Source organism: Vespula pensylvanica, chromosome 15, assembly GCF_014466175.1.
Source record: "Vespula pensylvanica isolate Volc-1 chromosome 15, ASM1446617v1, whole genome shotgun sequence".
Taxonomy (NCBI): Eukaryota; Metazoa; Arthropoda; class Insecta; order Hymenoptera; family Vespidae; genus Vespula; species Vespula pensylvanica.
Genome location: NC_057699.1, coordinates 3285145 through 3299859, shown reverse-complemented (window position 1 = coordinate 3299859; position 14715 = coordinate 3285145). Strand labels below are relative to the sequence as shown.

General features: G+C 29.0%; 3 protein-coding genes across 8 annotated transcripts; 2 read left to right on the top strand and 1 right to left on the bottom strand.

Annotated features, from left to right (window-relative positions):
- The first annotated feature begins 42 nt into the window (after window positions 1-42).
- Window positions 43-3556, top strand: LOC122634660 (TAF5-like RNA polymerase II p300/CBP-associated factor-associated factor 65 kDa subunit 5L). Of its 3 annotated transcripts, none has more exons than XM_043823808.1 (9): window positions 43-225; window positions 311-471; window positions 784-1123; window positions 1295-1527; window positions 1685-2020; window positions 2648-2795; window positions 2871-3039; window positions 3121-3304; window positions 3369-3556. In XM_043823808.1, the coding sequence occupies exons 1-9, from the start codon at window positions 151-153 to the stop codon at window positions 3490-3492; spliced, it is 1770 nt and encodes a 589-aa protein (XP_043679743.1). In that variant the 5' UTR covers window positions 43-150; the 3' UTR covers window positions 3493-3556. The 3 variants fall into 3 exon arrangements, with proteins under 3 accessions (XP_043679743.1, XP_043679744.1, XP_043679745.1); XM_043823809.1 differs by lacking the exon at window positions 43-225 and having other exon boundaries at window positions 340-471; window positions 784-792; window positions 876-1123; XM_043823810.1 differs by lacking the exon at window positions 43-225 and having other exon boundaries at window positions 353-471; window positions 876-1123.
- Window positions 3557-3920: 364 nt separating this feature from the next.
- LOC122634657 (ubiquitin-protein ligase E3C) lies at window positions 3921-9507 on the top strand. 3 transcript variants are annotated; one of them, XR_006328446.1, is made up of 6 exons: window positions 3922-4421; window positions 4615-5074; window positions 5252-5787; window positions 5868-7918; window positions 8031-8417; window positions 9337-9507. XR_006328446.1 is itself a non-coding variant. In XM_043823804.1 (5 exons), exons 2-5 carry the CDS (start codon window positions 4659-4661, stop codon window positions 8196-8198), a joined length of 3171 nt encoding a protein of 1056 aa, XP_043679739.1. In that variant the 5' UTR covers window positions 3921-4219; window positions 4615-4658; the 3' UTR covers window positions 8199-9138. The 3 variants fall into 3 exon arrangements, 2 of the variants coding, with proteins under 2 accessions (XP_043679739.1, XP_043679738.1); XM_043823804.1 differs by lacking the exon at window positions 9337-9507 and having other exon boundaries at window positions 3921-4219; window positions 8031-9138; XM_043823803.1 differs by lacking the exon at window positions 9337-9507 and having other exon boundaries at window positions 8031-9138.
- On the bottom strand, window positions 9225-13003 carry LOC122634659 (exocyst complex component 1). 2 transcript variants are annotated; one of them, XM_043823806.1, is made up of 10 exons: window positions 12776-13003; window positions 12394-12621; window positions 12068-12304; window positions 11714-11951; window positions 11431-11648; window positions 11157-11347; window positions 10658-11025; window positions 10409-10554; window positions 9589-9783; window positions 9225-9503 (listed from the first exon to the last, which is right to left on the bottom strand). In XM_043823806.1, the coding sequence occupies exons 1-10, from the start codon at window positions 12944-12946 to the stop codon at window positions 9351-9353; spliced, it is 2145 nt and encodes a 714-aa protein (XP_043679741.1). In that variant the 5' UTR covers window positions 12947-13003; the 3' UTR covers window positions 9225-9350. The 2 variants fall into 2 exon arrangements, with proteins under 2 accessions (XP_043679741.1, XP_043679742.1); XM_043823807.1 differs by having other exon boundaries at window positions 12394-12605; window positions 12776-12915.
- Window positions 13004-14715: the final 1712 nt, after the last annotated feature.

Sequence of the window (14715 nt, the reverse complement as noted above, 5' to 3'; positions counted from 1 at the left end):
AAACTTCAATTAGAATAAAACAATTCTCAGCTGTATTCCCTAATTTCATTTAGAAGTTGATACGCTTACATCGGATACGATGAATATCGTAGTTCTTAATAAATTTTAAGATTTAAAAAAAAAATATAAGCGTGATTGATCAATTGATAAATGAAAATGAAGCGTTCAAAAAATGAAATAATAAATGCTACGGTCGAATCGTATTTGAAACGACGTCATTATCAGGTAAAATTTTTGGTTAGATTCCTTCGAAACTACAATCACTTACAAATATTCTAACATAACCCTAATTATTTGTTTATTTACATAGCAAGCTGGTGAATTTCTTTGTAAACCCGATCAATCAATTTGCCAAACAGGCGATGAAGTGACTCTTAGTGCAACCGTTAAGTGGGGTATATCTCGGGATAATTCAATTGTCTTTAGTGCTATCACTATTGATACAGCTGCTGCAGATCAAGCATACGAACGGTTGGTTTTTTAATTAATTTTTCCTTACTTGTTCAACGATTTATGTGTAAGCATTGTTATAAAATTTAATAATCTGTTTTTATAATTTTCAAACAAAACATCATTCTGAAGCATTTACAAAATAATTCAAATTACGTAGAGGGCAAATACAGAATCAGTATTTTCTCTCTTCATATTTAAATAAATTAGATTAGACATAAATGGATTGTGAAACACTTCTTCTAAAGATATAAATATATATATATATATATATATATATATATATATTTACATACACATATACACACATATTTATATGTTAAAATCTTTCAGACTAAAGATGTGGGTAGATGTTATACTTAATGATAAATTAAAAACAGAGCTAAAAGGTCTTCTGTATCCAGTATTTTGCCATCTTTATTTAGAAATGTTACATGCTGGAAATAGACAAGCTGCAGTGCAGTTTTTAAAATCTCATCAAGGTGAATTTATTAGTGAAACAGAAAAGAGTTTTTTAGAAGAACTTTCCAGTGTCTTTTCTATACAAGATATTGAATTAAGACCATTGGTAAATGCATTTAGAACTAGAAAATATAAAGTAGATATGTCAGATGTAGCTCATATATGCCTTCAACAATTTCTTAAAAAACATGGGCATATAACATTAATGCAGGTAATATAATCTTTTTTAATTAATAAATTAAAATTAATTATAGTCATATTTGTATTATTAAACTCTTATAATAAATACTTAAATATTAAAAGATATGCTCCTAAGATACTAACCTTCTTAGAGTTATAATATAAGAAACAAATCTAATAATATTTATATTGTTTTATACAGATAATAAATACACATGTCACTATAATTAAAAAGGTAGATTCTGTTCCAATGGATACTGATTCAAGTGAAAGTAGAGGACAGCGTTCTGAGATTGGTATTAATGGGCATGTAGAGCAGCCATGTGGGACTGGAGTTGATCGTGAAATGCGGGAACTGCAAGAGGCCATACGACTGATACAAAATAATACTTGGCAGCCATTACGCATGTTTACTGTAAACAATGCTATCGAAAAGTAATTTATATAGTATATCTCATATCTAGTAATCACTGAGCTTAATATACTTCTTTCATTATTAAGCTATAAAAAATATAAGCAGTACATTATTTTATGGTCAAATATTATAGATATTAAATATTATTATTTTTTTTATATATTTTTTAATTTTCAGTGCAAGCTGTGGTATGGTAGCATCTAATTTAGATAAAGTTGCTGTAGGATTCAGCACTTCTGAAATAAGATTATGGGGTACAAGTGAAACAGTACTAGTTAAGCCAGATTTTAGAGAACCATCTATTTCACTTGCTCGTAGCGTTCCACCTTGGAGTAACTTCAGTGAAAACAATCTCTTTAGAGATGAAGCAGGAGCAATAGTATTAAGGGGACATACCGACGTAATACATGATATGCGATTTGTTCCAAATGCAGATCTTCTTTTAACAGTATCTAGTGATAAAAATATGCGGGTATGGAGATTGCACGATTATACTTGTGCTGCTATATATAAGTATGTATAGCTCCTTAATAACCGTATTTGTGTTCTGTCTATAATATAATAACGAATTTGTGCACTTTGGACGATATGACCTGCTTTATTAATAATTTATTCATAATTTATTAATAATCCTTAAAAAAGAAAATACTTTCAGATTCATCTTATATATTTGAACTCAACATTGCAAGGTTGTAACGTATGATTATAAAATTGTCCTTGCACATGATTAAAAAATGATGAGAAAAATCAATAAGTAAGTAGCATAGCATAATTTAAACAATATTATTATGAAATTGATTCATGATCAATAATTAATTTACATATTTACACTTTGATTCTTTTCGCATGTAATTATCACTGAATACCTTCTTGCTAGTGCACAGAATTATCATAACATATAATTATAAAAACGAATTGAGAACACGCTTCCTTATTATTGAAAATGTTAAAATACACTTTTTTCTTTGTATTAAAAAATGAGCTTCATTATTTATTAAACAATTGAAAATTGCAAATATTAAACAGGTCATGAAATTCAAATGCTCAAATTCGGCAATAATTTATATATTGTACATTATATTGGATATAATTTATTCTAAAATATGTTTATTAGGAATAAATAAAATTTCTTTTTTCTAGTGGACACAACTATCCTATATGGTGCATGGATACTAGTATATTTAATTTGTATATAGCAACTGGATCTCATGATAGAACAGCAAAATTATGGTCTTTAGATAGAAAATTCCCATTAAGAATATTTGCAGGACATTTTTTAGATGTAAATGTGTGTAAAATTTTGTCAATATTATTATATATCACTAAAGGAAGAATACTTCTTGTAACATAATATCATTTTCAGAGCATAAAATTTCATCCAAATGCTCGATATTTAGCAACAGGATCTGCAGACAAAACAATTAGATTATGGGATAAGGATGATGCAAATCTATTAAGAGTATATGTTGGCGCTCAATCAACTATTTATAGTTTAGCTTTTAGTCCAGATGGAAAATATTTAGCTGCTGCCGGTAAAAATGTTTATAATAAAAACACGTTATTTTATGCCTATATATTATTTTATAAAACTCTATTTTATCTCTTTTATGTAGGAGATGATAAGTCTATTGCAATTTGGGATCTAGCAACCAATTCATTATTGACTGAACTTAAAGGTCATCAAGATACAATCATGAATGTAGATTGGAGTCTAGATGGACAGTATATTGCTAGTGCCAGCGCGGATGGCATAGTTCGTTTGTGGTCCACACAAGATAATATTTTAGTTTCTAATAAGTAAGTGCAATATATAATTGTTATACATAAAAGATTTAAATATTGATAAATTCGTTCTTTGCAGTGGATCAAAAACATCATCCAACAAAACAGAAAATTTTCATACATATTCAACATATTGTTCAAGTATTCTTTCTCTTCGATATTATGAAAAAAACAATTCATTAATTTGTATTGGAACTACATAGAAAATTTAGTATTTTAATAATAACTGAATAAAATGACAATATATGTTTCGATTATGTTAAATTATATCGTTTTTATATTTTTTAATACATATATGCAAAATTATTTTTGACTTTGTAATATATCAATTAACATATAATTATAGAGATATAAACGTGGTAAGTAATGAAAATCGAATTAAATTTTATATCTGTGAAATATATTATGAAAAATATGAATCTTACTAATATCTTATAGTAACTGTATTGAATAGAAATATTTTTAATAATTTTACATACATATATATATATATATATATATATATATATTACGATTTATAATTATATTATATTAACCGAATATGCATATCATTTATCTATGTAATCTTATAAAAAAAAATGACCAGAAATCTATTTTTTTCAAGTTAGTTAGATGCTAGAATATATAAATTGTTTATATGTGATACCACGTGACATATACGTCATCTTTACTCGTTTGCTTATTGGCTGATCATAAGCACGCATGCTTGCGTATATATATGTACATATATATTCACATTTCGCTTAGAAGAGCGCTAGAATGTGTAAACACATTTACCCTACCTGTGGATTGGCGACACTGGAATCCACACGCGTGCGCGCTGTCAGCATGATCAACATGACTGTTGAAATATGTTTATGGCGAGTATTAAACGAGTGGCCATATAATTATAATTTGCAGTAAATTATTATATTTTGTTGACATATAAAGGTATATAAATATATTCTTCATAATATATCGTTTATTCAGGCATTTCCTCAAGTGACAGAATTATACGAACAAAAACAAAAATTATATTCTATTTTAACCTTGTTTGTAAAAAAAGTTAGTAGAAGAAAAAATTCGAAAATTCCTTTGTGAAAATTAAGGATATGATCTTAACTTATAATTACTGGCTAATATTGCCGTAAAAGTGAGTAAATTAATAATTGTTTAATTAAGTTCTTTAATAGCATTAAATAAAACCTTTACTAGTCTTCTCTTGTATAATGTAATTTAATGCAATTATAGTTTATATCTATGACTTAATTCACAATTGTAGAAAATTTTTCTGTAACTATAGTTTTTGATAATTAGTTACCAAGTGTTATTAAAACCAATTACAGAAATTTTACAACAAGGGATGTTGGTCTGATAAGTAGAAGTCAAAATGTATAGTTTTGAAGGAGATTATAGACGTAAACCGCAACAAAATTTATCTGGAGCTAGTAAACGAGATGAGAAAGCAATTTTCATACAACATGCACAATTAGAACGTTTAAAGCGGCAACAACAACGTAAAAGACATGATGCTGCTGTAAAAATACAAGCTTATATTCGTAGCTTTGTAATTAGAAAAATTAATCGTATGCATGTAAGATCAGAGTTTGATAAAGTACAGCAAACAATTGGGCAAAGAAGTCTAAATCTGGAAGAATTAGTATCTCAATGTCGAAAATTATTATTTTTTTATAATCGCACATTGGATGCAAATAGACTTATTTTGATATTACAACATTTTCTTAAATATCAACAAGAAATCAAATTAAAATGTTTACATTCTGTTGAATGGTTATGGAGGTTACGGTAAGTTTATTATCATACATAAAATAAAAGTTCTTTGTATATACGTGATATAAACAAACAAATAATTTGTTAATAAAATATATCATACTTTTATTTCTACTAGTACATTTACATTTTAGTTATATTAACAAAAATATAAATTATTTATAAAATATATATTGTTAATTATTATTATAGATGGATTCTTCGTATTTGTATGCAATATAATTCAGAAATATCAATTGGTGGAGCATATTCATTGGCTATTCCTTTAAGAGCAATGGAAGTATTTACAGATGAAGAAGTTACAGAGAAAATGTTTCATAAAAATAATGATTTATATTTTGAAAGTATATTTATTTATCTAATAAAACATAGATATTTTGAGCAATTACGAACTTTAATAGATGAAAAAGTTCCACCAATGTTACAATCATCATCTGTTGCTCCAACACCAATATCAAAATGCTTGCTGAATATGCTACTGCGACCTTTACAGTTAGTTTTTTATTTGGAACAAAAAAATGGACACTATATATTAATTTTACAAGAATTTTGTAAGAACATATTATCACCAAGATTATCAAGTGCTATAAAAATGTTCATTATACCAGCTCTAGCAGAATTTCCAGAATTTCCATATATACAATTAATTAATTGTATCAATCAATCAGGAATAGAGCCAACATTAAGTTTACTATATTCGATTTTGTCTTTAGAATCCAAACAAGTCAGTAAGTATTCAAATTATTTTATAAGAATAATTGTTAAATTTAATAAAAATATATTAATTATACATTTTTTATTAACATAGTGTTATCCAAGTTCAAAACCACTCCAATCAGTTACCTCCAGATTCTTGCTTCAATGAGTTCTGCCATTATACCTGCTGAAATAATCACTGATGAACATATAGAAGACATGGAAGATTCAGATAGCGAATATAATACTAGTATGCTTGATCTTGAAGAAGGTGATACATTACAAGAATGTATCGACATGCTTAACGAGCAACAGCATGTGTATCGAATACTTCAAATACTTGATCAAGGTCAGGATCTCACTATACTACAACCATTGTGTGAACTATGCCATAACTTATTAATTCATAATAAGCTAGCTACACACAAGTACAAGCTATTATACATGCTTGCTTTTAAACCTGAATTTTTAAAATATTTGTGGACAGCATTGTTGTCAGTGTATCAAGCATCTGTATTTGGAGGAGCTGCTCCATTACTGCAAGTTATTTCACGTGGTATACCTCTTTCTGCAGAGGATTCAAAAAAAATAGTTCCATTGCTAGATGTGTTTTGTTCATTGTTTTCTTTACTTATTGCAACATTACATGATTCAGAATTTTTTATTCAAGAATCAGATCAAATATCGAATGATAATACTCAACAGGCTATGCCATTCACTACAACAGAATTAGTGACATTATCTATTCACTTGAAGGAAGTATGTTTGGGTTTGGTCGAACTTGCTTTTCCTGATACAAGACCAGCTATTGGAGAAGATTATAAGAATGCTTTGGGTTCACCGTGTACAATACGAACACCTTTAATAACACACATAAGGACACATTTATTTAAAGTTACTGTTGGTCTATTACGTCAATTACATACAAGAAATTTAAGAAGACCATTTTGTCCTCCAGATCATTGGATTACATCAAATATTGTTATTCCTGTAGATAAGCCACAAGACTTTACATTTCGCAGACGCAGACTTAGAGGCTATGTACCATTTCAAGGACTGAGAGGTTTAACGCGAGAAGACCTGAAAGAGGGTCCACCTTTGTCAGCAAAAGAAGTTCGAACTTTAACACTACTTCGTGAGATGCCTTTTGTTATACCGTTTAATGATCGCGTTGTAGTATTTCAATCATTAATTTATCATGATAAAACAGAGCAGCAAGGTGAGTTTACTCACTTTGCCCAAAAGCCATCGATCCAAATAACTGTAAGAAGAAATTATTTGTATGAAGATGCATTTGAAAAATTATCACCAGAAAATGAGCCAGAATTAAGATTAAAAATGCGCGTTCAATTCGTTAATACAGCTGGATTAGAAGAATCTGGTGTAGATGGTGGAGGACTGTTTAGAGAATTCTTATCGGAATTATTGAAAACAAGTTTTGACCCTAATAGAGGATTTTTTAAACATACAAAAGACAATATGCTGTATCCAAATCCAACAGTACATTTGTTAATGGATGATTTTCCGAAACACTATTATTTTATTGGTAGAATTCTTGGAAAAGCTTTATATGAAAATTTATTAGTAGAGCTTCCATTTGCAGAATTTTTCCTATCAAAAATCGTTGGACTTCAATCTGACGTTGATGCTCATCATTTAGCTTCTTTGGATCCAATCATGTATACAAATCTTTTATCTTTAAAAAGTTATAAAGGAGATGTTACTGATCTCGAATTGGATTTTACCGTACTATCCGATGAATTAGGAGAGAAAAGAATAGATGAATTAAAACCGAGTGGTGCTAATATTCCTGTCACTAATCATAATCGTATTGAATATATACATTTGATGGCAGATTACAAACTGAATAAACAAATTAGGGCACAATGCTATGCGTTTAAGCAAGGTATTGGCAGTGTAGTTCCCTTAGAATGGTTACAAATGTTTAATAACAAAGAACTTCAAGTATTAATATCAGGAGCGCAAATTCCTGTAGATGTAAATGACTTAAAATTACATACAAATTACACCGGAGGATATACACCTGATCATCCAACTATCACTGCCTTCTGGAAAGTTGTAAACGAATTTAATGATCAACAAAAAAGTAAGCTATTGAAATTTGTTACAAGCTGTAGCAGGCCACCTCTTCTTGGATTTAAGGTATTAGATTATATTTGTTATTATTAATGAAATCTTATTATTACGATTCACTTTTTATTTTATTATAAATGTAGGCATATAAATTACATTATCTATATTTTTTTGATTTTAGGAGCTTGATCCACCTTTCTGTATCCAACATGCTGGCAGTGTAGACCGCTTGCCAACTTCTAGTACCTGCATGAATCTTCTAAAACTTCCTGATTTTCCTAATGAAAAAACATTACGTGAAAAGCTTCTATATGCAATAGAAGCTGGTGCAGGATTTGAACTCAGCTAAAGCTGTATTTTGAAAGTAATTTTACAAGTTACAACAAGAATATTGATGTGTGTGCACAATATAGTATAGCTATTCTGTGTAATCTATAAATAATTGGAATCATATTGATGTATTTTGTTAATGGGTGCAGTTTAAAAGTCTGCTCAAAAATTTGTTTACTGGATGCTTCATATGTATCATACATATATTGTTTTAGAAATAGATAATGGATCCTGAGATGTAAGTATTAATACAAAGTCAACAAATTTACATTAATAATAAGTAGGAAGAGATAAAAATTAATTAAGGAAGGCACTAAATATATAACACTGTTAGGAGGGGGCCAACAACTATCTAGTTAGTGTTTGTTGTCTAGTATTTGTCTAACTATGATGAAAATTGCTACTGATATCAATTGACAAGTAATACTATTTATATTAACATGACGGATCTATTGCAGTAATGTATATGTATGCTACATAAAACATTATACAATAATTACGAATACAGATTTCTATTTCCGTCAATTTACTCAAAAAATGATTGAAATATTGTGGTCTAAAGTGGTACTTGTCATGTAAACGATCTATCTATACGTTTTGCTAGAAAATACCTCTGATCTAAGCGACATTGCGCAATTCACTCAGAGTGAATTACTTCAACACAATACTTCGAGTAACTCTTTCATGTAAAAATTGAGCAAATATGCATGTATATCGGAGAATAATGAATTTACGAAAAAATTCATTTACAATTTAAACAATTTTTGCATTAACGAATAAAAGAAATGAAAAGTTGCTCAAAGTAATTTAAATAAGTCTTCGCTCTCTGTGCGTACGTATTTGTCAATTTTTCTGCCCATGGCCTACAATTGTAAATTGTGTATATTTTCATGTTTTATATTTACGATGAATGTTTATAAACCATTTATTCAGTGTAAATAAAATAACTTAAAACTTTGTTTTTGTCGTGCACTTTATAAATAAATATCATCATAATAATTCAATGAAGTATCGATTGTTAAGGCACAGAAAAAAGACAATAATATTAAAATAATCATAAATATTATTCTATATCATATTATATATAACAGTAATACGTATAATTACACGTCAAAGAATATTTACATTGTTTAATACTGTTGTATCAAACATAACAGGTTACATCCTATTGTTAATGTGATCGGGCGATTTCTGAAAAAAATTCTAAGATATCCTGAGTCGTAAATTCAAGTCTCACCATGCTGTCTGGATAACAACGTTGCACTGATTCTTCAATGTATTTGTATTGGGCGATGAATTCACCTTGCATTTCACGCCAAACGACCTGTGTAATAATAATAATTTTAATTTCATCTATATAAAATTTACAATAATATAATATATAAAATGTTGCTAATTCAAAATAATACCTGTAATAAATTTTCTTCTTCACAAAGATGTTTCTCAACTTTACGATATAAATTTTCTAAGCCTTTTTTTACTTCTCGAGCAGGATATTCCTTTATAACTCGTCGAAGTTCTTGTTTACTGAAAGCCATTTGATAACTGATCTCTGACTCTTTTACACCAGCTCCAACTTTTGCTTGTACGCCCTCAAAGAAGAGCTGAAAATTTTATCATTATTGAATTGTCTTTTTAAGACTCAATTACATCGTATGTACACATGTAGCATACATACGTACATACAACATACATTATATATATATATATATATATATATATATATATATATATATATATATATATAACACACGCAATATCTCAAGTTGGGTGCATGCAATACACATAATCATTTCTCAGAATATTAAAGATACGATAAAATTCATATAACATTTTGATTCATAGAAGTAAGTACAATGATGTATTCGGCTTTTTTAATGCTGCTTGCAACATTTAGTAAATAAATTAAAAAAAGTGTGAGTACTATATCTTGTTAAATTTATTATAATGTACTTAAGTACTTACAATGTACTATAAGATAGAACTAATATAAATGTACTGTTCCATTTAAAAAGGTGAAGGATGTAAAAATCTTGATGGATAATGACTATGAAACAAAAGATTCGATTACATCATTGTGCTTCTCCTTTTCACGTAAACAATTTTTGTATAAAAAATTTGTTTGTATCTTTGGTAAGCTAATAAATAAAGTGCACATTTGAGTCGGATATAACGTAATACATATAGCGTAATTTTTATAAAATACACACACGTATACATAAAACTAACATTAAGTTTTTCTAGAGGTCTACCAAAATATTGTATCACATATGCACGAAGTGCTTCCTGATATCTTTGTTTCGCTTCCTTGCGTTCTTGATCTAATACTGAGATTTTTACTTGTGATAAGAGATCATACATATGATGGAAGTTTTCTGGAATAAAAAATAATTTGGATTTCTGACGTTAAAAAAAAATAAAAAATAACAAAAAATAAAAGTGTTTAAAGAACTTACAAAACAGACATAAATTACATACCCATTTTTATGACCTCAGGTGGTGTTTTATGATGTTCTTTACTATGAATAACAATAGCTTCAAATATTGTGCCAACTAATTTGGTATACCATTTTTCTAAATCGACCTTCCTATCAGAATGTTTGAAAATTTTTTCAGCTGTTTTTGCAAAAAGTCCAAAATTTGCAACATATGGCAATATACCGCATTTATGTCGTCGATTAACTTTAGTATCTGTTAAAATTGATTGTTGCTGTGCTTGCATAAATTTATCAAAAGCCCTTTTTACTTGAATTAAGGCAGATGCAAAAGTCATTGATAAAAAGGATCCAGTATCTTGAGCCGACATAACGTGTTGTGATAAACGAACTAAGACATACATACACCAACTGAAAATAATACATAAACGTTATATGTTTAATACATAAAATGGCATTCTATATTGTAACATAAAATTTATAAAATAATTTGTAATCTTGTTCGTATAAATTTCGATTTTATGTTATACAAATATACTCACAAACTATCAACTTTGTCTAAAAAGGCAATAAAGTTATTTAATTCTGTTTCCAGAGATGGAAATATAGCTGACATTGTACCACGTACTTCTTCATTTACTTGCCGCTCTAATTTTTTACTTGCTGTTGAAGTTACTGAGCCAGGACTTGCAGCACCATTATTTGCACATTCTGTTTCTTCCATTTCGTTGCTCTAGTGAAACGATTCAAAATATGTATATTAATATTTAATTAATAATGTAAAATAATATTATAATCAGATACAACATGTCTTACATTTGAAGGTGTAAGAACAGAATCTAATTGAAGAAATGAAATACAAAAAGCTTGTTCTGCAAGGCATACTGGCTGCATCTGAGATAATACACAATCTAATACTGAATCCAAAAAACGGCCTTCGCTTATAGGTGGCCAAATTTCCGAGCTGAGAAGACACATGGGTGCTGGATTAATTAAGTCTTCAGCTTTTTGTCCACTAGATTTGGAAGCATGAACTAAGGTAAAAATAACATTTGCATAAATAATATATCAAAGATGTAAAAGCTGTACTTTTCTTTACCTTGTAATCGTTTATTGATGAGTTTATTTTTGGCTATTTCAAAAAAGTGTTTTAAATCTCTCTTGTACAATTTACTCATTGTATCCCTATATACTTTAGCAAGTTGCAAGAAAGCTTTATTATCTAAAGCTCTTAATAACTGCATTAATTCAGTATATGGTTCTAATTCATGATGAACAGCTTCATGTGTTGGAAGAATTAACTCTGAAGAAGTTATATTTTCTCCAGTATCATTACCCTAGAAAAAATAAAGATATATTAGCACAGTTTATATATCTTATAAAATATAAATATCATTGACACAATAGAAAAATAAAGAATCTTTTTATAGAAATTCAAAAAAGTAGTAAGTACCAAATGTATAAAAAGATTGTTCAAATGTCTGGCAACGATAACGGAAAATTTTGTTTTCAGTTTTTCTAGACGCTTTTTCTGCTCGGTTACTGCACTTAGTTTATCAAGACCAAGCGGTAAAGGTGCTATCATTGCTTTCAAGAGTGCTGCTCCTGCAAGACTAAGTTCTTCCCGTCCACCTGGAAGCTCAGCTTCATTTAAAATACGCTGATAATTTGCAGGTATATCAAGCTGCGACTATAATGATAAATAACAAAAAACATTTCAAAAAAATTTTATGATCAACAATTTCATTTATCTACTTATATTTGGACCTATATACTTACAATCGCTGCACTTAATTGTTCCAATAGAAAACTAGCATTATTATTAGCTGTATGTATTGCTTGATTCTTTTGTCCAACACGTGCCATAACTTCTCTGATTCTTCCAAGTGCCTCATCATAAGCTGCAAGCCTAGCTTCAACTATAGAAGCTTCTTCTACAGCAGCCTCAATACTTTTCATTAACTGTGTCACTTGAGGCTCGGAACCTAAGACTAACCGTACATTTTCCTATGAACATATATCATCTGTTATATAATATTGATAAAGCAATAACAAATAATAATATTGTCAGCTCATTAATGATATAAATTACATAAACTTGAAATTCACTAAAACATTTATTATTCTATTCATAATCAATAAAATACAAATGACATATTACCCCATCAAGAATGGATAGATCTTTGGAAAGTGTTTCCATAAAGAGTTCAGCATTTGAAACGGCATAGTCACAACCTTCTATCAATTGTTTCAAATCAGAAGCTTCTTTTTCTGTAATAGGTTGATAATCCGATGAAGTGGGTGGTATTAAAAGTTCTGGAATATAATCCATCACGTCTGATGCACTTATCGTCTGTCGCTGATCACCAAACTAAATACTTGTACGACATATGCAATGCGCGCGCATCGTAATATTTTTAAAATATATATATCTAATAAGAGTTATCGCTGTTAGGTGTTAGTGTTACAAAAATAGTTTTACCGTTGTTGTATATAGAGGGTTGATTTACACATTATTAAATGATTAATGAAAAAACAAATCTATACATTTTTTTATGTTAATCAAAATCGTGCGATAAAATATAAAAAAAATTCTGAATATGAATTCTCGTGTCATCTCGCATCATGATTTTTCATGCGCGAATTCTCAACAAAACAGTATTTTCGATAATTTAGATACATTTAATACCGATAAAATACGATATACAAAGAAATACAAAGCAGTTAACATTATAAGCTAATAAGTCATTTGTATAATATTACATTTTACTCGTATGAACGATCATAAGGTAAAAACATTCGTTTAAGTCGCTGTATGTAAGTTATAAAAAAAACTAGTAGATCAATGACTTCGATAGTTAGTTTATTTCAAGTAATCACGACAGTAGATTACATGTAGTATGTTAGATGACAATCAGCCTAAAATTGAGAAGAGAACATCGCAGATCTCTTACTACGTATTCGCAGGTTAGAATAAACAATTCCTTCCGGTATCAATATCAGTCAGTTTCTTTTTATATTTCAACGAGTAAACGTCAAAAATAATTCTTACCGTCCAGATAGATAAAAATAAGCTATATTATCGATAATTTTATAATCAATTACATAATGTACGTTATATATGCAACATATTAAACTAATATTTAAATTATAACACATTTATTTAGATATTTCGTAGTACGATACACATATTAAACATAAAATAAAATAAAATTTATTTAAAAAGAGTTACAATTTGATCGCGCGGTCGTTGTTTGAAAATCGAATTTTTTATTGATTTGGACATTTGTAGGATCAGACTTAACCTATTTCCCGACGACAGAACATCGAAGATCCCTCAGGATATTTTTCCTTTCAGTATCAACGAGGTATTAAGGCAAGTACAACGCAATATAGTACATTTCTTGAATAATTTATACAAGTTAGTTTAACTCAGATTAAATTTTGCTCTGGCGAAACATAGCTACGCGTAACGACAACAAAATTGGATGTTTGATTGATTTTGTCGATTTCTAGTTTAGTTTTGAATTGTATTTCGGCGAGAGCACATCGTAGTGCCCAACGTACAGGTGATCCGCAAGAAATAACGAAATTATTATTATAGGATTCATTCTTTCAATACTTTATACAAATTATATTATTTTAAAATTAAATTGCCAAGTGGGGATATTTCGCATCGCGAGACGACAACAAAGTCGAGCTTTTGATCGACTTTGACGGTACCTAGTTTAGTTTTACTTTGTATTTCGGCGAGTAGGCATCGCAATCCTCCGCAAATAATAGAGAAGAGTTAATGTAAGTATAATTATATCACTGATTCTTTCAATATTCTGTACGATTTATTTTGTTTTAGAATGAAATGTAGTAGGGGGGATATCTCCCACCTGAGGCGACAATATAAACGGACCGACAGTTACTGGTTCAGTATTGCGTTGAATTTCGAAGAGTACACATCGTAGTTCTCGTAGTACACATCCTTTGGAAGTAATGGAGAAGAGTCAATGTAAGTTCATAACTATATCCCTCATTCTGTCAATATTTTATACGATTTGTTTTGTTTTAGAATGAAATGGAGTAGGGATATCTCCCACCCGTGGCGAC